Genomic DNA, 23,863 nt, shown 5'->3' with positions numbered 1-23,863 from the left:
TTTCTTACGATTTTCGGATCGTGTGTACGGGGCATTAGTTCATTAATTTGTTTTGCATGCTTATAAAAGTTCACATAATGTCATTAATATATCACACATTTGTGTCAATGTTTCATTAACAATTAAACAGAATATGTAATATCACAAACATGCGATCGTTCTCACGTCTGTTTGTAGTAAAGAGACCCTATAATAAAGAAACATTTACAAAAGAGAAGAATGCTAACAAACAGAAGACAAAAGGGTGAGGAGTAAATACAGTCAATGTCAAGCGACTAGGCCAAAAGGCATACAGGCACTGCTTTAAAGGCTTGCAGACACGTGTGTCAATGTATATACAGCATAACACAAGATACACAGACATCACGCCCCAAACCCACACATGACATGCATGGACAACAGCAGTATAGAAAAACACAGCCGTCCTTGCATGTCAATGCGATATGTATCATATGAAAGATATGAGAATCTATAGATATACAGGCGGTGTTTGAGACTATACAAGTGTTAATGTATATGCGGTATACACCAGGTATACATAGATATCCTGCACTAAATATTCACATATGATGCGCATGAGCAACAGTGGTATGGAAAACCACAGCCATCCATGCGTGTCAATGCGATATTGCATATTGCGGATATCCTAAACTCTACTGAACCCAACTATACCCAAGACTATAAACACTGTTGTCCCAAACTGTGCTTACTGTAAACCTGTATACACTGTTATACCTAATATATTTTCTATTGTCAGCTTCAACACATTCTTCATGTAAATCTTTTCCAATTGGTTTTAATTTTCTGAAGTGTAGGATAATTCTAATATGGGCTGTCAAGATCTGTCCTGCTATGCCCATTGGTACTGTAAATGCAAGCTCACCCTTCACACCTAGGGTGGTAAACTTTAGGGTACCATGTTGAATTCCTGGCTTTGTGACCTTATCACAGAACACATTAAGGCCTGGTTCATGCCTATGCAAATTCCAGGTGCATTTTGCATTTTTCAATACACGTTTTTGATCCATTAAAGTCTATGGAACCAACAACCAGAAAAGTCCCAGGCCCTTTCCATAAAATGCACAGATGTGAACATGACCCATAGAAAACCATGTTAAATGGACTGTAGTGTTTCTGCAAAACTGAAAACGCACTAAAAAATGCATAGGTGGGAACCAGGCCCAAAGCAACAAAAGCTAGCTACACCCCTTCTCCAGGAATGGTGAGAATGGTAAAATGCCACTTACACTAATTTAACTAAATTTTAGGATAGTTTGCTTGTGAATTACCAAACTAAAGGGCTGCATGTAGCTTGCTGGTTATAAAGAGTATATCAGTGCTTCCAATATTATAAACCTAGCTGGTCAATGTGTATAACCACTTGCCGACCGCCTAACGCACATATACGGCGGCAGAATGGCACGGGCAGGCAGAATCACGTACCTGTACGTGATCTGCCTCCCGCGGGCCCCCCCCCCGGTGCCAGCGGCGGTCGGCATTTGACTGGGAGCGTCGGGAGGCGAAGGGGAGACCATCCGATCGTGGCCCCCCCTCGCGATCGCTCCCAGCCAATCGGAATCCTCCCCTGCCTGTGTGTAGTTTCACACAGGCAGAGGATGTGATGTCATCTCTCCTCGGCTTTGGCAGTTTCCGTCCCAGCGCCGAGGAGAGAAGACATGTGAGTGCACAACACACACACACACAGTAGAACATGCCAGGCATACTTTACACCCCCGATCCCCCCCCCAATCACCCCCCCCCCATCACAAACTGACAGCAAGCAGTATTTTTTTTTTTTTTCTGATTACTGCATTGGTGTCAGTTTGTGACAGTTACAGTGTTAGGGCAGTTAGTATTACCCCCCTGTAGGTCTAGGATACCCCCCTAACCCCCCCTAATAAAGTTTTAACCCCTTGATCACCCCGTCACCAGTGTCACTAAGCGATAATTTTTCTGATCGCTGTATTAGTGTCGCTGGTGACGCTAGTTAGGGACCTAAATATTTAGGTTCGCCGTCAGCGTTTTATAGCGACAGGGACCCCCACATACTACCTAATAAATGTTTTAACCCCTTGATTGCCCCCTAGTTAACCCTTTCACCACTGATCACCATATAACCGTTACGGGTGACGCTGGTTAGTTCGTTTATTTTTTATAGTGTCAGGGAACCCGTCGTTTATTACCGAATAAAGGTTTAGCCCCCTGATCGCCCGGCGGTGATATGCGTCGCCCCAGGCAGCGTCAGATTAGCGCCAGTACCGCTAACACCCACGCACGCAGCATACACCTCCCTTAGTGGTATAGTATCTGTACGGATCAATATCTGATCCGATCAGATCTATACTAGTGTCCCCAGCAGTTTAGGGTTCCCAAAAACGCAGTGTTAGCGGGATCAGCCCAGATACCCGCTAGCACCTGCGTTTTTCCCCTCTGCCCGGCCCAGCCCACCCAAGTGCAGTATCGATCGATCACTGTCACTTACAAAACACTAAACGCATAACTGCAGCGTTCGCAGAGTCAGGCCTGATCCCTGCGATCGCTAACAGTTTTCTTGGTAGCGTTTTGGTGAACTGGCAAGCACCAGCCCCAGGCAGCGTCAGGTTAGCGCCAGTACCACTAACACCCACGCACGCAGCGTACACCTCCCTTAGTGGTATAGTATCTGAACGGATCAATATCTGATCCGATCAGATCTATACTAGCGTCCCCAGCAGTTTAGGGTTCCCAAAAACGCAGTGTTAGCGGGATCAGCCCAGATACCTGCTAGCACCTGCGTTTTGCCCCTCCGCCCGGCCCGGCCCAGCCCACCCAAGTGCAGTATCGATCGATCACTGTCACTTACAAAACACTAAACGCATAACTGCAGCGTTCGCAGAGTCAGGCCCCGTACGCGGCTAGGCTCCCAAAAAGTCCCACACATGTGGTATCCCCGTACTCAGGAGAAGCAGCTAAATGTATTTTGGGGTGCAATTCCACATATGCCCATGGCCTGTGTGAGCAATATATCATTTAGTGACAACTTTTTGTAATTTTTTTTTTGTCATTATTCAATCACTTGGGACAAAAAAATGAATATTCAATGGGTTCAACATGCCTCTCAGCAAATTCCTTGGGGTGTCTACTTTCCAAAATGGGGTCATTTGTGGGGGTTTTGTACTGCCCTGCCATTTTAGCACCTCAAGAAACGACATAGGCAGTCATAAATTAAAGGCTGTGTAAATTCCAGAAAATGTACCCTAGTTTGTAGGTGCTATAACTTTTGCGCAAACCAATAAATATACACTTATTGACATTTTTTCTACCAAAGACATGTGGCCGAATACATTTTGGCCTAAATGTATGACTAAAATTGAGTTTATTGGATTTTTTTTAGAACAAAAAGTAGAAAATATCATTTTTTTTCAAAATTTTCGGTCTTTTTCCGTGTATAGCGCAAAAAATAAAATGGCAGAGGTGATCAAATACCATCAAAAGAAAGCTCTATTTGTGGGAAGAAAAGGACGCAAATTTCGTTTGGGTACAGCATTGCATGACCGCGCAATTAGCAGTTAAAGCGACGCAGTGCCGAATTGTAAAAAGTGCTCTGGTCAGGAAGGGGGTAAAACCTTCCGGGGCTGAAGTGGTTAAATATTTCAAGTTTAGAGGTGTCATTATGCAGGGTAGATACTAGATAGCCAAAGGGGTGTGAAAATGGTGTTGGCAGACCACTAAAAGGCTGATTTTGTTTTGATCGAAAAAAAAATTAATTGAATATTAATGAATAATGACAGACTACAACTGATTCATTTAATAAACAATTATGCCTGCATTTACCTTCTAATGCCATCCTTTTTCAGCTGTAGCGCTATCTCAGCGTGTGAGAACTCCAAGAAAGATGTCTGAAAGTCAAGGTGAACGCTTCCCCAAGAGTTCCTTAAGTCTGAGCAGGTAGATAACTTTGCCTTATGTGTAAGAAATTTCGTCAGCGTAGGCTTTATTCCCCATCTTGGTATTTCATTCAGTGTTCAAATTAAAAAAACAAATTCTGCAGGTTTGCTGAAATTGCACATTGTGAGAGCCATTGCATCATTTACACAGCAGAATTTATACACTTCTGAATTAAAATAAAATTATGGTAAAACAAACATTACATATGGAAGCAGACTGCCCATAACTGTAAGACTGGGGTCATTTTTAGGTCATACTAATCTGTTTTTTTTTTTTTTCCTTGTTTGCCATGGAACATTTTTTAAATTCCTGTTGATCTGCCACTAAGCACTCTGATACAGGGGGGCGTAACTAGAAATAGCAGGGCCCCATAGCAAAATGTTGTATGGGGCCCCCCTGCAAACAGCCCCCCCCCCCCCCACAGCTGCCCTAGTGTCAATACAGCCCCACTTATGCAGAGGAAGAGGCAAGCCACCTGGATCAGCAGAGAGCGGGATTGCCTGTTGTAATAGCTTTCATTTGAATTTCCTGTCTTCCCGGGGCTCATCGTCACATAGCCCCACCTCTTGGCCGGACGCCTTTGATGACGTCACATATCCCGCATTGGATCGGCGTTCTGTCTATCAAAGGCACCGGGCCAAAGGTGGAGCTATGTGACGTGAGCCCCGGGAACACTGGAAGTCCTAATGAAAGCTCTTACATCGGGCAATTCAGCTCTCTGCTGATACTGACAGCTCGCCTCTTCCTTTCCTCTCTTCCCCTGGCTGGGAGACTGTGCCGGCGGTGCTCTTATCCTCACTGGGCCCCACTCGGCTGCGGGCCCCATAGCGCCCGCATGGGTCGCTAATGGTGGTAGTTACTCCCCTGCTCTGATATCATGGCAACACTCCTCGTGTAGCGAAATCACTACAGTATTGTCTCCTTTGCTGTAGCTGCTTGGACACTGTTGCCATCTGTGAATAGCCACACCTAGCTCTGCCCACAGCCCTCTTTAGTGTCACACCACCTCCAGCAATGTCCATCATGGTGCATGAGAAATCCAGCTGCAGTTACCATTGAAAAATGGGGTACAGTATGTTTATTTGGCAAGCTCTCTAATATAAACTTCAGGATCATCTGAGTAAAAATATTAAGATGAGTAATAGATTAATTCAGATGGGTGCTGCCTTTGTTATCGTGCACACAGGCAGCTTAGAGGTGAATGTAGATGCAGTGGCTGCATGGACACAGCTGCAAGTCAATTTGACATGCTGGCATGAGCGTATGCACGGATCTGGACGCACACTGTCTGCATTCGGGTCTGTGCAAGTGCTCCTGTCAGAATGCCACATTTTGATGTGGCTGTGCAGCCACTGCATCTGCATTTACCTCTATAGACTGCCTGCTCACAGCCCAGGGCGGATGCAGGCACACAATGGCAAAGGAAGTCTGCATGCAAGAAGGGTGACTGCATACTTCTGAATGAACCCTTAGGCTACATTCGCACAGGCGTTTAGCCATGCTTTGAATCACAGCGTCAAGAATCTGGTACCTGCTACTGGATCAACAGCTTTGTGCTGATAGCTGTGGCTGCCAAGCTCCTACAGTGACAGGCTGTTGGTGGCCTCAGCTATCTGTGACTGTTGCACAGCCAGCCCTACGATATGATGCAGCGTAACATATGAGCTGTACTTTTAAGCATGACAGTGACAAAGGCCATGCATTTTATACTTTTGATTTCATTCTTGTTCCAATATCACTTTCAGGATAAAGCAGTTTAAAGCTGCTCTCTTAAAAACCTTCAAGACTACGCGCTCCCAGTCTGTTGCCATTGGTCAGTTATTGGAATTGATCAATAAAGGAAATCCTGATCCATTTGAGTCCTCTGAAGTAAAGAAAGCCCTGGACAACATGCAGAATGATAACCAAGTGATGGTGGCTGATGATGTAGTATTCCTAATTTAAAATGTAACACTTTCTTGTCTGTTTCGTAATAATGCAATGTATTCTAGTTTTGTATGTGTATTTATAGCATAAAATAAACCTAAGACTCATCTAATGTGTCATTACTTAACTATAAGGAAAGTTGGCTTTGTGATCAAGTTACAAAGCCAACTTTCCTTACACAGTTTTGTCTAGGGCTGGTTCACACTGTGATCGCACAGTAACTCACGGGTTCAAACCTGCACACTTTGACATCCCATTCATTGGAATTGGCTGCAATGTCCACTGGACTGCAGGAAAAGTAGTGCTTTTAAAAATGCACTGCGCCAAACTGCATAGTACTGCTACCATGTCATTTGCCTGCAAACGCACTGCATATGTGATCTGTGTTTGGGTTAAAAATACATTGGCACCAGCATGCAGATTGCGAGGGCAGCGCATTCACCTACAGTGTGGGAAATGTGTACAGAATGTGCCTTTCCTGCACCGTGTTCTGGAGTAAACTGGCCCTAAATCCTTGTAGCATTTTCTTGTAGCAGTAAAACTTCAAACGATCCAAAATTCAATTAGAACAATTCAAATAGATCCTGCTTTTCGCTTTTGTTTGAATACTAAGGGTATTGAAATATTTGCTGTTTAGTTAGTTTGACCTTAGGTGAAGTCATTGATATTTGACCACAGATCTTTAAAGTGGTGCTAAAGTCTGTTATTTTTAAAGGGGAAAAAGTCTCATACCTGCTCTGTGTAGTGATTTTGCACAGAGCAGCCCAGATCCTGGCCTCTCCCTGCTGAGTGGCCCCACAGCTACTCCATTAAGACATGGAGCTTCAGTTTGGCCCCACCCCCTCTCCTCATTGGCTCACTGACTTTGACAGCAGCAGGAGCTAATGGAGCCACAATGTCCTCAGTCAATAAGGAGGGAGAGTCCCGGGGCAGCTGAGACTGTCCTGCAACATCGCTGGATCGAGATGGGGCTCAGGTAAGTATGGGGGGGGGGCGCTGGTGCCCACAGGTTTTTTTTTTATCTTAATACATAGAATGCATTAGGATAAAAAAAACCTGACTTTACAACCCCTTTAACTGCTTGCCGACCGCCGCACGAACATTTGTCTGCAGAATGGCACGGACAGGCAAATGGGTGTACAGGTACATCCCTTTAAATTTGCCGTTGTGTGGTCACGTGCACACGACCCTGCCGCGAGATCCGTGAGTGTGATCGCGGGTCCAGCAGGCTCTATCTTCCGCGGGAATACCCACGATAGTCTCTCGGAGAGGAAGAACAGGGAAATGCTGCAACAAGCATTTCCACGTTCTGCCTAGTGACACTGATCACCGCTCCCTGTGATCGGGAGCGGTGATCAATGTCGTGTCACACATATCACTCCCTAGGAAACACTTAACCCCTGCAGCACCCCCTAGTGATTAACCCCTTTCACTGCCAGTCACATTTACACAGTAATTAATGCATTTTTAATCGCACTGATCACTGTATAAATGTGAATGGTCCCAAAATAACGCCAAGTGTCCGATCTGTCCACCATAATGTTGCAGTCACGATAAAAATCTGATTGCCGCCATTACTAGTAAAAAAAAATTAATAAAAATGCCATAAAACTATCCCCTATTTTGTAGATGCTATAACTTTTGCGCAAACCAATCAAGAAACGCTTATTGCGATTTTATTTTTTTATATATATTTTTGGGGGATATTTATAGCAAAAAATATTGCGTTTTTTTTTCAAAATTGTCGCTTTTTTTGTTTATAGTGCAAAAAATAAAAACCGCAGAGGTGATCAAATACCACCAAAAGAGCTCTGTTTGTGGGGGGAAAAAAAGGACGTCAATTTTGTTTGGGAGCAAGCTCGCACAACTGCGCAATTGTCAGTTAAAGCGAGGCAGTGCCAAATCTCAAAGTGCTCTGGTCTTTGGCCAGCCAAATGGTCCGGGGCTTAAGTGTTTAATCTAGAGGCAGATAGGGGCTTTCATGCTGGATTCTATCAGATACTGCAAATGTCATTCACACACCTTACTAAGATCAACTACAAAATTGCTGCCTTCCTGCTTTTTGTTCAATGGGACTTTCTGCATTTGCTTTGAAAGAGCAGATTGGTTAATTTTAAGAAACCTCTGTCTCCAATATGCTTTCCTTTAATGGTTCATGACTAGACAATCTAAACAAATTACTTCACTTTCTATTAAACTGCAATCAAATGACATCTTCCTTTATTTTATTTTGTATTTGCCCCCCCCCAAAAATGATTAACCTCTGCTTATAACTTCATAGAGCAATCTGTTCCTTTAAATCAGTACTTTAACCCTTTGTGTCCCTAGAATGTTGGTGGTTGTATATATTTATGCAAGTAATGCCCTTTAAATTCATGTTCAAGGCATGAAGCAAGGCATTACAAAAGAATTGGCAAAGACTATCTGGATATTCTTTAAGTGTGCATATGATGTGTGTATGTATTTGTGTATTATATTTTTGCATATCTACTGTAAATTGGGGTGTATGTGGTGATAAATGCATTTGGCTCTTTTGTTTTTACTAGTCCAGTACTACCTTTCTTTCTGTACGGTTTTAGGCCCCATGCACTCTGGGTATTTGCCTTTCTCCAGGCAAGAGAAAAGCTCCTAAAGACTTTTTTTTTTTTGCAAATAAGTTTATGCAAGTCAAGCGCCTGGACGTTCATTTTAGTGCCCAGAATATTAATTTAGTCTGACATTTGAAGTGAATGAACGCTCAAGCGCTTGCCGTGTCCAGCATTTACACATGTTTAGGCGGTTTTCAGCCAAATGGTTTTCTTGAACATGGCGACAGGTTTTCTCTGCCTGTAAATGCCTATGTATGCCTGGACACACATTATGGGGGAGATTTACTAAAACTGGTGCATATAGAATCTGGTACAGCTGTGGATAGTAACCAATCGGCTTCTAACTTCAGCTTGTTCAATTAAGCTTTGACAATAAGCCCATGTTCCCATTGGGCTGATTTGACATGTCAAATCACATGCCAAATCAGAGCCTATTGCTGGCAATGGCACTGTCTGAATCTGTGCGATGCTGACTTTGAGGTGCCGCACCGTTTCCCGAAAGTTAGTTCTGCACTATTGGTGACTTTATGGCGATTTTTAATAGACATCTGTGCATAAACCCGCACAGATGTCTGTCGATTCACCCCTGAAGTCGGACTGAAATACCGGTTTGACATTGTGTTAGTTCAGTTGAACTCGCACGATTTCAAACCTGCCCTCAGTGTGATTGTGGGCTTAAACCCAGAAGCTACTGTGGACAGAAATTTACACATGCAGCAATTTAGAAATTAGGTGAAAGGTTTAGCACTGGGAAACACTTTGAAAAAAAAGTGCATTTTATATACAACTATATAGATCAGACCAAAATGCGGGGGGCAAAGGGACTTTGTTCCAAATCAGGGACATTTGGGAGCTATGCCTTAAGACCTCCTTTACACTGTTGCATTGTGGTAATAAGTGCAAAAGCATGCATTACCTCCAGTGCATGTAAATGACTTGGGTCCCTTTAAATCTTTGCCTTGCAACACATGCTAGATGTGGTGTTGCATGTAATGTTTGGGCTAGCTCTGTGCATTGGCAGTTCATTCATAATGAATAAGACTGTCCTAACATAATGCATTGCATACATTAAATGTATGTGTATGATCTACTGCCTGTACTGGTTTTCTGGTGAAAAGAGCAGGTGTCTCTCCCCCCATTTTTAGACTGTGTGCCAGAATGCATTATAAAGGGTATTGTGACGTATGTGTTACTGCAGTTCCACATGGTGTGAATGGGCCCTCAATCCAGCAAAGAACACACTGGCACAACCACTGAATTGATATTGGGCCTGTTTGATGGCACTGTTGCTTAGAAGGTGCCACTGGTTTTTTTTGGTTTTGTTTTTTTAAAGACTTGCAAAACCGATCCAGCACTATTTTGCAATAGTGAATAAAAAAAAATCTAAGCGTCTAGTCAATTTTCAACCACATTCAAAAGTCAGAGTCTGGAAGAGTGTTGTAGCCAAGGCGAGAAGTTGATTTCTTTGTGATTGAGCAGGGCCACACATACAACCTGAATGACATCTTAGGTTGTATAGACCAGCCCTTCTCAACCTTTTTAACCCATGGAAACATTTGAAATAACGTTCAAGTTTCTGGTAATACTATCTACACCTCGTGGCACATTAGTATGAGCACTAGGTTGTAGAGAGAAGTCTAAATACATGAATAACAAATGTGACATGCTTTGTGTATTTGACACACCCAGACCTGTACTATATGAGTAAATTATTTGCCGCAATAAAAATTAAATTCAAAAAGTCCCAGGGAGTAGAGAAATGCAGACTGACATTTGCAGTGTTCCCTCACATTGGCAGTCAGTGAAAATTACCGCCTTACATTGAAAAGAGGACATGTGACCTAAAAACATTCCATTGATTTCAACGGGCTGGTGCAGTTTTTTTTAACCGCACCAAATGTGCAGCAGTCGGGACTGAAATACGCAACAGTGTGCAAAGTTTCAAAGGCTTTAATGGTCATGTGTTTTTCTCCTGTACTGGTTTTTTTTTCTCCAAAAATGAAGAAAAACGGATTGTGTGAATATACTCTTCTCTTAGTACAGGGCTATTTTATAATATGTGGTCAAACATAACATGCATGACAAAACCAGCATCAAAATAACAAATTCCATCGGTAAAATATTCACTTAAATAACATGCATTATGTTGTTCTTTATAAACTAATGTACTTAATCAGTAAGTGCTGTATAGTCCTCCTTTGTATGTAGTATGTGTGGCTCAAAGAATCAGTGCTGATATATAAATGTGCCAAAGATGTTATTCATAGCTTAATGAATTCATGCAAATTGATCAATTAATGTGAAATCCATATATTTCACTTGTGATTTTTCCAACTTCAGTGCTCTTCCCATCACCGACAAATATATACCCGCACCTCCAGTATTTTGACGTTTTTGTTGGGTCAAATAATGCTTTTCCCTTTAAACCAAGTAGGTGTAAGTTCAGATGTTTCTCCAGATCCAATTATCTCAGGAATTCAATCTATCTCCATCCTATCATGTTTCTTCCACCAAAACGCAAATGAAGATAGAGTATGATAGCGTAAATATTTTTCCAACAGCATTTATTAAAAATTTAAGACTCACATTTAAAAGTGCACTGCTAACAAGCCTCTTTCCCCTTAAGGGTCCTGGTCTCCAGACACTCACAAGAGGTTGGATCGCCAACTTCCTGTCATGCCCTATGCGGACTTCATCAGGGGAGATGGCAGATTTTGGGTACTTTCGGATGGTTATCTCTGGCTGAATTCACATGTAATTAAGGCATCTTTCACCTTTTGTAAAAAAAAAATATAAATGAACCCATTCTGAAACAATGGCTATGCACTAATTTTTTGCATTGGAGCAATGTACAGACTCCAGCTGTTTGTATGGTGGTACGAATGTTTGGTTACGAGTGTGGTGATGTCACGGCACTTGTGTTCCATTCATATCTACACCCTCTGCTGCAGTGACAGATGAGACCTGTAGTTTTCCTATCACAGAATGAATAAATCTGTGAATGAATGAGAGGGGTATGTGGGCAAAGGCCACACAGAAAACAAAATTAACCTGCTTCTACAGGCAAAACACAACTCCTGTAGAAGCAGCATTTTTAAGCCAGTGTGCATGGACCCTAAAGCAGCAATGGCAGGATCCATATTCCTTTATGAAAAGTTCACTTTAAATTTTTTTTTTTTTATTAATGAATACATGACTAGACTAGTTAGTGGCTTTTTATATTTGCTTGAAGTTCAGTAATGTTGGTTCTTCACTGAAGCCATGAGAGTGATCATATACTTGATGTTCCATCATGGAAGAGGCTCACAAGGAAATTTGCTGAAAGACAAGTTTTGAGATAGGTTAGCATATAATTAAACTTATGTACAGTTCAATGAGAAAACAAGTAGAGTGCAGCAAAAACTAATCAGTTGGGCTCATTGGAACATTACAGATGGGCACCCTTACCATGGAAGTAATAATAGTACATGCTAGAATATAGTGGTTTTCCCAGAGAGATGATTGTGATCAGTTTAGAGCAGTGGTGGTCAAATTGAAAATTATGGAGTGCCTAAAGTGCAGCTCCCATCCAGCTGCAACTACACTTGTACTGTAGGACGGAGATCACTTGGTCTAACAGTATTACAGATGTTTCCTCAGTGCCAGATGCTGGAATACTCTCTAGCCCCTACCCATCTGCAAAACCACAAGTAGCAGAGCCAACACAGGACATGGCAACCCACACAGACATCAGGAGTGTAGAGGGGATACATCACCCTGGATGTGAGCATATGGAGATGAGGGACATTCCTACACACAACTTGTACTGCCAAAAGAATGAAACGTATGGTTGATCAAACACGTCTATAGGTGTAAAATGGAACTAGAGTGACATTTCCATTCCCACCATCTGTCAGATGCCAGGAATGAGCACTTGGCGACCGCCTAACTTGGAATGTACTGTACATCATGATTTTGATGTTAAATACTGTTAATATGGCAGCAGCTAGCTGCCATAACCCCAGTATTTCCTTCCCTTAAGCAGTCGACTTTCAGATGAAAGTGGTCCCAGCTGCTCATTTGCCACAAGATTACTTTTATAGGAGGTGGGAGAGGTGCCTCCCACCACTTCCTGGTCCTTCCTGAACTTACCTGAGCCATCGGTAAGCCTGGAACCGATCCAATGCGGCCCATGGCTAGGCAGGAAGTCAAGTGAGGGCAAGATAGCCCCCACTCGGCTCTATGCCCTTGAAGGACCGAAGTGATATCTGACGTCTCTTCTTGGGCAGATAGACAGGATTTTTTTTTCTTAACCACTTGCCGACTGGGCCATAGCTGAATGATGGCTACAGCACGGTCGGCTAGCTAGGAGGGCGTCCTCCCAGAATCATGCTTCCTGTGCACCTCTTGGGGTGCGCACCGGGAATGTCTGTTACCATCGGGTTGACAGGAAATTATAGGTGTAATTTATGCTCCTAGAACACCTGGAGGTGCTACTTGCATGTTGGGCCTCTGTATGTGGCCAGGCTGTGTAAAAGTCTCACATGTAGCATCGCCATACTCAGGAGGAGTAGCAGAATGTGTTTTGGGATGAAGTTGCAAGTATTCCTATACAGTGTGTGAGAAATATGACCTTTTTTGTGGGAAAATGTTTTTTTTAATTTTGCAAAGAATTGTGGGAAAAAATTACAACTTCAACTCCACCATACCTCTTGTTAAATACCTTGGAATGTCTATTTTACAAAAAGTGGTCGATTGGGGGGCATTTGTACTTTCCTGGCTTGTAAGGCTACTTTCACACTGGGGCGGGGGGCCTTATCGGTAAAGTGGTGCTAGTTTTAGCTGCGCTTTACCGTCATTTTAGCGGCGCTTTTCGGTTAAAAGCGCCCCAATATTGGCTGAAAAAATGTTAAGCGCCGCTGCCAAAGCACTTTGCAGGTGCTTCGGCAGCGTTGGCCACTGATTTCGAAGGTAGGGGCATTTTAGGAGCAAAGATGCTGCTTGCAGGACTTTTTTTCCCGTCCTGAAAGCACACCGCTCCGGTGTGAAAGCACTCAGGCTCTCACACTGGGGCTGCAGGGGAGGCCTTTTTCAGGCGCTTTATAGGTGCTATTTTTAGCCCAAAAGCGCCGGAAAAACGCCTCAGTGTGAAAGCGGCCTTAGTATCTCAAGAAATTAGATAAGCCATCAGTACAGCAGGTGTGATAAGTTTTCAATGATTGCCACAATAGCTTGTAGACTTTCACAAAGACCAAATAATATATACTTATTTGGGTTATTGTTACCAAAGATATGTAGCAGTATAACTTTTGGCCAAAATTTATAAAGGAAAATTACTAATTTGCAAAATTTTATAACCGAAGCAAAGAAAAATGCATTTTTCAGTTATAGTGCGAAAAAATTAAAAACCCAGTGGTGATTCAAAAAACCACCAAAAGAAAGCTCTATTTGTGTGAAAAAAGGACAAAAATGTCATATGGGTACAGTGTTGCATGACCGAGTAATTGTCATTCAAAATGTGAGAGTGCTGAAAGCTGAAAATTGGCCTGGTCAGGAAGAGGGTATAAGTGCAAGTGTTTAAAGTCAAAATGTTTTTTTTTTTTTTTTCTTTTAAAGGTAAATGAGAGATCTGGGGGTCTTTTTGAACCCAGATCTCTCAATAAAGAGGACATGTCATGCTTATTTCTATTGCAAGGGATGTTTACATTCCTTGTAATAGGAATAAAAGTGATCAATAATAAAGGAACAGTGTAAAAATAAAAAGTAAAATAGGAAAATCATGACATCGGCACAGTATACAGTAAATATCTCCTAAACGGCACATGTTTAGGAATTATTTACAGTACCTATAGGTACAAATACAGAGAGGTTGACAACCTCTTTAAATACCGTAGTTTGTTGCCATTCCATGAGCTTTCAATTTTAACCACTTAAGGACTGCCTCACGCCGATGTACATCGGCAAGGCGGCACGGGCAGGCAAAATCACGTACATATACATGATTTGCCTCCCGCGGGTGGGGGTCCGATCGGACCCCCCCGGTGCCCGAGGCGGTCCTCTTTTGTCCCCCGGCGATCGGAGGTGAGGGGGAGGCCATCCGTTCGTGGCCCCCCCTCGCGATCGCCGCCGGCCAATGGGAACATTCCTTTGCTGCTGTATGCTAAACAGCAGCAAAGGAAATGATGTCATCTCCCCTCGGCTCGGTATTTTCCGTTCCGGCGACGAGGAGAGAAGACATCACTGTGAGTGCACAAACACTACACACACAGTAGAACATGCCAGGCACACAAAACACCCCCGATCCCCCCCCCCGATCACCCCCTGATCACCCCCCCCCCCCCCGTCACAAACTGACACCAAGCAGTTTTTTTTTTGTTTTTTTTTTTCCTGATTACTGCATTGGTGTCAGTTTGTGACAGTTACTGTGTTAGGACAGTTAGGGTTAGCCCCCTTTAGGTCTAGGGTACCCCCCTAACCCCCCCTAATAAAGTTTTAACCCCTTGATCACCCCCCGTCACCAGTGTCGCTAAGCGATCATTTTTCTGATCGCTGTATAAGTGTCACTGGTGACGCTAGTTAGGGAGGTAAATATTTAGGTTCACCGTCAGCAGTTTATAGCGACAGGGACCCCCATATACTACCTAATAAAGGTTTTAACCCCTTGATTGCCCCCTAGTTAACCCTTTCACCACTGATCACCGTATAAGTGTTATGGGTGACGCTGGTTAGTTCGTTTATTTTTTATAGTGTCAGGGCACCCGCCGTTTATTACCGAATAAAGGTTTAGCCCCCTGATCGCCCAGCGGTGATATGCGTCGCCCCAGGCAGCGTCAGATTAGCGCCAGTACCGCTAACACCCACGCACGCAGCATACGCCTCCCTTAGTGGTATAGTATCTGATCGGATCAATATCTGATCCGATCAGATCTATACTAGCGTCCCCAGCAGTTTAGGGTTCCCAAAAATGCAGTGTTAGCGGGATCAGCCCAGATACCTGCTATCACCTGCGTTTTGCCCCTCCGCCCGGCCCAGCCCACCCAAGTGCAGTATCGATCGATCACTGTCACTTACAAAACACTAAACACATAACTGCAGCGTTCGCAGAGTCAGGCCTGATCCCTGCGATCGCTAACAGTTTTTTTGGTGGCATTTTGGTGAACTGGCAAGCACCAGCCCCAGGCAGCGTCAGGTTAGCGCCAGTACCGCTAACACCCACGCACGCACCGTACACCTCCCTTAGTGGTATAGTATCTGAACGGATCAATATCTGATCCGATCAGATCTATACTAGCGTCCCCAGCAGTTTAGGGTTCCCAAAAACGCAGTGTTAGCGGGATCAGCCCAGATACCTGCTAGCACCTGCGTTTTGCCCCTCCGCCCGGCCCAGCCCAGCCCACCCAAGTGCAGTATCGATCGATCGATCACTGTCACTTACAAAACACTAAATGCATAACTGCAGCGTTCGCAGAGTCAGGCCTGATCCCTGCGATCGCTAACAGTTTTTTTGGTAGCATTTTGGTGAACTGGCAAGCACCAGCCCCAAGCAGCGTCAGGTTAGCGCCAGTACCGCTAACACCCACGCACGCAGCATACGCCTCCCTTAGTGGTATAGTATCTGAACGGATAAATATCTGATCTGATCAGATCTATACTAGCGTCCCCAGCAGTTTAGGGTTCCCAAAAATGCAGTGTTAGTGGGATCAGCCCAGATACCTGCTATCACCTGCGTTTTGCCCCTCCGCCCGGCCCAGCCCAGCCCACCCAAGTGCAGTATCGATCGATCACTGTCACTTACAAAACACTAAACACATAACTGCAGCATTCGCAGAGTCAGGCCTGATCCCTGCGATCGCTAACAGTTTTTTTGGTAGCGTTTTGGTGAACTGGCAAGCACCAGCGGCCTAGTACACCCCAGTCATAGTCAAACCAGCACTGCAGTAACACTTGGTGACGTGGCGAGTCCCATAAGTGCAGTTCAAGCTGGTGAGGTGGCAAGCACAAGTAGTGTCCCGCTGCCACCAAAAAGACAAACACAGGCCCGTCGTGCCCATAGTGCCCTTCCTGCTGCATTCGCCAATCCTAATTAGGAACCCACCACTTCTGCAGCACCTGTACTTCCCCCATTCACATCCCCCACCAAATGCAGTCAGCTGCATGAGAGGTATTTTTCTTTATGTCCTCCCGAGTACCCCTACCCAACGAACCCCCCCAAAAAAGATGTTGTGTCTGCAGCAAGCGCGGATATAGGCGTGACACCCGCTATTATTGTCCCTCCTGTCCTGACAATCCTGGTCTTTGCATTGGTGAATGTTTTGAATGCTACCATTCACTAGTTTAGTATTAGCTTAGGGTACAGCATTGCTTTGAGGGCAGAGGAGAGATCTAGGGTCTAATAGACCCCAATTTTTTCAAAAAAGAGTACCTGTCACTACCTATTGCTATCATAGGGGATATTTACATTCCCCGAGATAACAATAAAAATGATTAAAAAAAAAAAATGAAAGGAACAGTTTAAAAATAAGATAATAAAGAAAAAAAAAAAAAAAAAAAAGCACCCCTGTCGCCCCCTGCTCTCGCGCTAAGGGGAACGCAAGCGGCGGTCTGTCGTCAAACGTAAACAGCAATTGCATCATGCATGTGAGGTATCACCGCGAAGGTCAGATCGAGGGCAGTAATTTTTGCAGTAGACCTCCTCTGTAAATCTAAAGTGGTAACCTGTAAAGGCTTTTAAAGGCTTTTAAAAATGTATTTATTTTGTTGCCACTGCAGGTTTGTACGCAATTGTAAAGCATGTCATGTTTGGTATCCATGTACTCGGCCTAAGATCATCTTTTTTATTGCATCAAACATTTGGGCAATATAGTGTGTTTTTTCCCAAAAAAATGCGTTTGAAAAATCGCTGCGCAAATACTGTGTGAAAAAAAAAAAAAATGAAACACCCACCATTTTAATCTGTAGGGCATTTGCTTTAAAAAAATATATAATGTTTGGGGGTTCAAAGTAATTTTCTTGCAAAAAAAAAAAAACTTTTTCATGTAAACAAAGTGTCAGAAAGGGCTTTGTCTTCAAGTGGTTAGAAGAGTGGGTGATGTGTGACATAAGCTTCTAAATGTTGTGCATAAAATGCCAGGACAGTTCAAAACCCCCCCCAAATGACTCCATTTTGGAAAGTAGACACCCCAAGCTATTTGAGAGTCATGTCGAGTCGATGGAATTTTTTATATTGTGACACAAGTTGCGGGAAAGAGACAATTTTTTTTTTTTGCACAAAGTTGTCACTAAATGATATATTGCTCAAACATGCCATGGGAATATGTGAAATTACACCGCAAAATACATTCTGCTGCTTCTCCTGAGTACGGGGATACCACATGTGTGAGACTTTTTGGGAGACTAGCCGTGTACGCGACCCCGAAAACCAAGCACCACCTTAAGGCTTTCTAAGGGCGTGAATTTTTGATTTCACTCTTCACTGCCTATCACAGTTTCGGAGGCCATGGAATGCCCAGGTGGCACAAAACCCCCCAAATGACCCCATTTTGGAAAGTAGACACCCAAAGCTATTTGCTGAGAGGTATAGTGAGTATTTTGCAGACCTCACTTTTTGTCACAAAGTTTTGAAAATTGAAAAAAGAAAAAAAAAATTTTTTTCTTGTCTTTCTTCATTTTCAAAAACAAATGAGAGCTGCAAAATACTCACCATGCCTCTCAGAAAATAACTTGGGGTGTCTACTTTCCAAAATGGGGTCATTTGGGGGGGGGGTTGTGCCACCTGGGCATTCCATGGCCTCCGAAACTGTGAAGAGTGAAATCAAAAATTTACACCATTAGAAATCCTGAAGGCGGTGATTGGTTTTCGGGGCCCCGTACGCGGCTAGGCTCCCAAAAAGTCCCACACATGTGGTATCCCCATACTCAGGAGAAGCAGCTAAATGTATTTTGGGGTGTAATTCCACATATGCCCATGGCCTGTGTGAGCAATATATCATTTAGTGACAACTTTGTGCAAAAAAAAAAAGTGTCACATTCCCGCAACTTGTGTCAAAATATAAAATATTCCATGGACTCAATATGCCTCTCAGCAAATAGCTTGGGGTGTCTACTTTCCAAAATGGGGTCATTTGGGGGGGTTTTGTGCCACCTGGGCATTCCATGGCCTCCGAAACTGTGATAGGCAGTGAAGAGTGAAATCAAAAATGTACGCCCTTAGAAATCCTGAAGGCGGTGCTTGGTTTTCGGGGCCCCGTACGCGGCTAGGCTCCCAAAAAGTCCCACACATGTGGTATCCCCATACTCAGGAGAAGCAGCTGAATGTATTTTGGGGTGCAATTCCACATAGGCCCATGGCCTGTGTGAGCAATATATCATTTAGTGACAACTTTTTGTAAATATATATTTTTTTTTTGTCATTATTCAATCACTTGGGACAAAAAATAAATATTCAATGGGTTCAACATGCCTCTCAGCAATTTCCTTGGGGTGTCTACTTTCGAAAATGGGGTCATTTGGGGGAGTTTTGTACTGCCCTGCCATTTTAGCACCTCAAGAAATGACATAGGCAGTCATAAACTAAAAGCTGTGTAAATTCCAGAAAATGTACCCTAGTTTGTAGACGCTATAACTTTTGCGCAAACCAATAAATATACGCTTATTGACATTTTTTTTTACCAAAGACATGTGGCCGAATACATTTTGGCCTAAATGTATGACTAAAATTGAGTTTATTGGATTTTTTTTATAACAAAAAGTAGAAAATATCATTTTTTTTTTCAAAATTTTCGGTCTTTTTCCGTTTATAGCGCAAAAAATAAAAACCGCAGAGGTGATCAAATAACATCAAAAGAAAGCTCTATTTGTGGGAAGAAAAGGACGCAAATTTAGTTTGGGTACAGCATTGCATGACCGTGCAATTAGCAGTTAAAGCGACACAGTGCCAAATTGGAAAAATACCTCTGGTCCTTAGGCAGCATAATGGTCCGGGGCTCAAGTGGTTAAATGCATGACATGTTAGGTATCCATTTACTCAGTGTAATATCATCTTCCACATTATAGAGAAAATTGGGCTAACTTTAGTGTTTTATTTTTTAATTTTTTTTATTTAAATAAAATGTATTTTTTCGAAAAAAATTGCATTTAAAAGACCACTGCGCAAATACAGTGCGACAAAAAATATTGCAGCAATCACCAATTCATTCTCTAGGGTCTCTGCTAAAATATATATATAATATATAATGTTTGTGCTTTTAGCTGGAAAATTACTTAGAACCCCCAGATTTTTACTTACACCAGGATATAGAGGCATTCACTACATAGAAATGGCAGTAGAGGGAGAGCTTAAGCACAGTAAACCAGATGTACTAAATCATAATACATGATGTCAGGTGGTGATTGTTATATTTGCAGGTTGACTACGTTGGTAGTCACCCATAATGTGAAACATTCAACACAATTATGTCAGAAATGTCTGTACCCTTTTCTAATGATGCCACATCCCTACAGTCATAGCAATACCAGAGAAATTAATGGATGGGATTTTAACGGCACTAGAAGAAAATTATAATAAAATATAAAAAGTTTATTTATACATCATGCTTAAAAAAACGATACATATAATAAAATGTAAGTCCCTCATATACATGGGTCACATGTATGGATACATTGGCACACACACATATATATATATATATATATATATATATATATATATATATATATATATATATATATATATATATATATACACACCCCTAAAGGCCACATTCATGGAAGTGTGGAATGACATCCCAATGCGTTTCACCATTAAATGTCTTCCTTAGGGGGTATTGCATAAAGGGTAATTTAAAATTTGTAACAGATGCCAATCCAGATATAGAACACGGCAACTTGTCCCTTTAATTTTCTCTCTCCTCCTTGGTGCGATTGGTGACCCCTGAGTCCCTGGGGTGTTCTATATCTGGATTGGCCTCTGTTACAAATTTAAATTACCCTTTTTGCAATACCCCCTGAGGAAGACATTTAATGTTGAAATGCGTTGGGATGCCATTCCGCACTTCCATGAATGTGGCCTTTAGGGGGATATATATATATTACCCATGTATATGAGGGACATTTTATTATATGTTTTTAAGCATAATGCATACAGACTTTTTATATTTTATTTTGTTGTAATTTTCTTCTGGTGCCGTTAAAACCCCATCCATTCATTTCACTGGTATTGCTACCCATATGAAACATGATTTTGTCACGTGTTGAAGTTTCAGAGGAAATATTTGACATGACAAACAACAGTTTACACTTACTAAATCTTCAGACCCTGCAAGTTGTTTTTTGTGCTTCTTCTTCAAGCAGTACGTAGTGACAAGTGTGACTCCTAACATGACGACAAATATGGTGACGGAAGACGACACGGCAATCACCATTGTGTCCTGGCTGGAAACTTTGGTTTCACATCTATCTCCCACATACCACCAGTCTTTCGTAACTTTACACCTAATTGGAGAAAATGTTATATATGTTTGAAGTGCAGGTAGCAAATGTAGGTCATTTTATCTGTGTCGTTTGGTTAGAAATTGTAACTAAATTATAAGTGGATCGCCAACCTATTTTATTTTATATAAAAGGAGGGTTATATCCTCTTTCAGGTTTTTAGGTCGTGTGATCCGGCTCCCCTCTGTGAGCCAGCGGCAGCTGCAAGGAATAGGGGGGAGCAACAAACAATGGATGGGCAATTAAAGCTTTTGTGTGATATAACGCTCCCAGGCGTAACCAGCCATTATCACAGTGCTCTCTCCTCTCCCCTGCAGCTGGCACTGGCTGACATGGAGAGCACATGACTGGACTGGAGCGGGCTGAAAATTGTTAAGTATATACATCTTTCTTACACAGGTTAGTCAGAATAGGTGTTAGGAGCGGGGGGACTACATTTTTAAAAATAGACAGGTTTTGCCTGAAATTCTACTTTAAATACATTCCAAGTTGTAAAACATGCTACCTACTGAATCAGAGCTAGAGCTCCCCAATCAGCAGGGAGCATTTACTTTGGCAATTGCTGAGCTATAGGTCTGACCGAGTGGGGTGTTGGGGGTGCGGTGAGGTTTTGCCACAATTCTGCAAAGACCACTGCTTACTCAGATTGCAATTATCCTTCTTTGCAGCATGCTGGCAATGGACAGGCTTTTCTATTTAGATTTTGACAGCTTTCTATAGAACAAAAAAAAACCTACAAGACTTCGAACAGTTTCTGTTTTGATGTACCTGAAAAGCTGCATTCCTGTGACCCTTTTTTTTTTTTTAAGCCAACATTGGATTAAAGCCCACCGTTGGCTGGCGTCACAGAGCTGATCCAGGCTCTGAAAAGATCCTGACCGTATGGTTGGGATCCACCCAAATGTCTAGGCAGGCAGCTGGCTCAGCCTCTTAACTGCTGAGAGCCTGAGCCAGCCTCTCCTGCTTCCTGCACATCCCGATTTTCTAGTGAGCACTGGAAGGGCAGAGAAGAGGGCTGAACTGACAATCCCAAGTTCTCTACTCACTGAAAGCTGAGAATTTAGTGATCAGTGGTCTTTGATCGCTCAGTTCTCAGTCTTAGAAGTGATCAGGGACAGATGCAGCATTAGATTGATGCTGCATCCACCTAGGTTAGCATCTTTCTTAATCCCATACTTCTCTTTTAAATCAAAGTTCAATTGAGTTTTAAGGCTTTTAAAATAACAACCATGCATTACCTGTATTGATAATGTGATGTAGCATACAACTACAATTTTGTGTACTTAAAAGCCCAAAAATTAAAGTGGAACTAACCCTAAAACTAAAATCTACTTGCATCCACAATCTAAGACTAACCTTTCTAACCCTGTAAAGCAAAAATCGCTATACATACCTTTTCTGAAGCCGCTCTGTTCTGGTCTCCAGTGGCGTTAGCTCTGTGCAGGAGACAGCCGACAACAGCTGTGAAATGCCTGGAAAGTGATGATACCCATAGACTTACTATAGGGCTTCCGTTGTCAGCTGCCTCTTCTGTACACACCTACACACAGAATACGCTGATGACAGCTCAGCATGGAACTGGATGACATGAAGTTACCTAAAGGTGTTTCATGAGTGGTAGATGAAGTTACCTAACATAGGTGTGCCCGATGTCCTAATTACCACATTTGCATTAGCATTATCCAGGGGCTACACCAGGTGGGTGTTTGGGAGTGCAAGTTGTCAGTATAAATCCCCTCATTATGTTAAAGGCTAGGTTCAACTTTAAGAACACATTACACCCATCTTTAGGGTGTAACGTAATATACTCCTAAGCAACTGCCTCCCACCACGAGAGCCTCCTCCCTGTGATAGCAGGTAGCATTCAAATGTGTTGGAGCTTTGGGGTGCACACCCTAATGCAATAAGCTGCGCACACCTAAGTTACCTAAAGTTGTTTAATAGGTGGTAGAATTGTTATTTGTGCTACCCTAATGCTGGCAACAGAAAACCTAATCAATACTGAGTGTAGTGGGCCTTTAGAGACTGAAATCAGCAATGGTTTGATACGCTGGTACTCATGACCCATTAAAACAGTTCATAAAAGAAACGGTGCCATTGCTGACCTCTTGTTCTAAAAATGCAATTTGCCTGGTCTGATGGTGACCCTTTTGCTGCCATAGTTTGATTGAAACAAGGTTACAGATTAGGACTTAGATTTTTTTCAATCGGTTTAAAGTAACTTTATTTAAGTTTGTATTGTTAACTCAACAAAGCATATTTTCTTTTTCTGCTGTTATCCAACTACCTGTCAGAGGGTAACTACATTTGTTCTCCATGGTTCCATTGTAAGTAGGGATGTAGACACCCTCTCTTGATCGCTCCTGAGATGGATCAGAGACTATGGACCGTGGGATTTGTAGTGTGCATAGAGCAGTGCACATGACTGCAACTAACATACACTGCTCAATCCAAACACAGAGGACATTACAAGAAGACAGAGAAATACAATCAGAAAATGTCATTAAAATTAGATTACAGGGCTATTAAGCAGTGGATGTGTATGGATTTTTTTATTTTTTTTGGAGAATAAGAATATTGTTTAGTGTCACTTTAAGATTTTTCTCTGTTGTGTTCTGTATGCTTGTCCTAGTATTATCACTCAAAATGCTATTAACCTAAAGCAACTCTATCCATATTTGTAAAAGGGGAAAATAGCAGCTCACTGCAGGGACAGAGCCCGTCCATTTAGGGCACACGGGCGCCGCCTCCCCTATCCATCACCGCCACCCCCAGCCATGCGTCCAGCCCCTTTCAGGATGCTGGACACATGGATTCCAATGTGGGGTGGGTGTTTTTTTGAAGCACCGATTAGAGTCTGAGGCTCTAATAGGCTTCAATATAGGGTGGGCTCGGGGAGCTGATAATGCGCTCAGAACCCACCCAGGTGTGTGAGAACAGCGAATGAATATTCCCTA

General features: G+C 42.7%; 2 protein-coding genes across 4 annotated transcripts in view; one reads left to right on the top strand and one right to left on the bottom strand.

The window, feature by feature from the left end:
* The window catches only part of LOC141145140 (maternal DNA replication licensing factor mcm3), a 55,300-nt gene extending 49,429 nt beyond the window's left edge, over positions 1-5,871 (top strand). For 2 of the 3 annotated variants that reach the window (XM_073631526.1, XM_073631525.1), the window contains exons 16-17: positions 3,843-3,927; positions 5,673-5,871. In XM_073631526.1, the coding sequence (XP_073487627.1) occupies positions 3,843-3,927; positions 5,673-5,871 (284 nt within the window). Of the gene's footprint in view, positions 1-3,836; positions 3,928-5,672 lie in introns of all 3 variants that reach the window. The other variant, XM_073631524.1, reaches the window with a different exon arrangement.
* Positions 5,872-11,744: 5,873 nt separating this feature from the next.
* The window catches only part of LOC141146061 (meprin A subunit beta-like), a 72,157-nt gene continuing 60,038 nt past the window's right edge, over positions 11,745-23,863 (bottom strand). The window contains exons 16-17 of the mRNA XM_073632824.1: positions 20,720-20,909; positions 11,745-11,759 (exon numbers count right to left, since the gene is read on the bottom strand). Coding sequence (XP_073488925.1) covers positions 11,745-11,759; positions 20,720-20,909 — 205 coding nt within the window. The remainder of the gene's footprint in view (positions 11,760-20,719; positions 20,910-23,863) is intronic.

This window comes from Aquarana catesbeiana, linkage group LG05, assembly GCF_042186555.1.
Source record: "Aquarana catesbeiana isolate 2022-GZ linkage group LG05, ASM4218655v1, whole genome shotgun sequence".
NCBI lineage: Eukaryota > Metazoa > Chordata > Amphibia > Anura > Ranidae > Aquarana > Aquarana catesbeiana.
The sequence above is the reverse complement of the archived record's forward strand: the minus strand, read 5'-3'. Positions and strand labels throughout refer to the sequence as shown.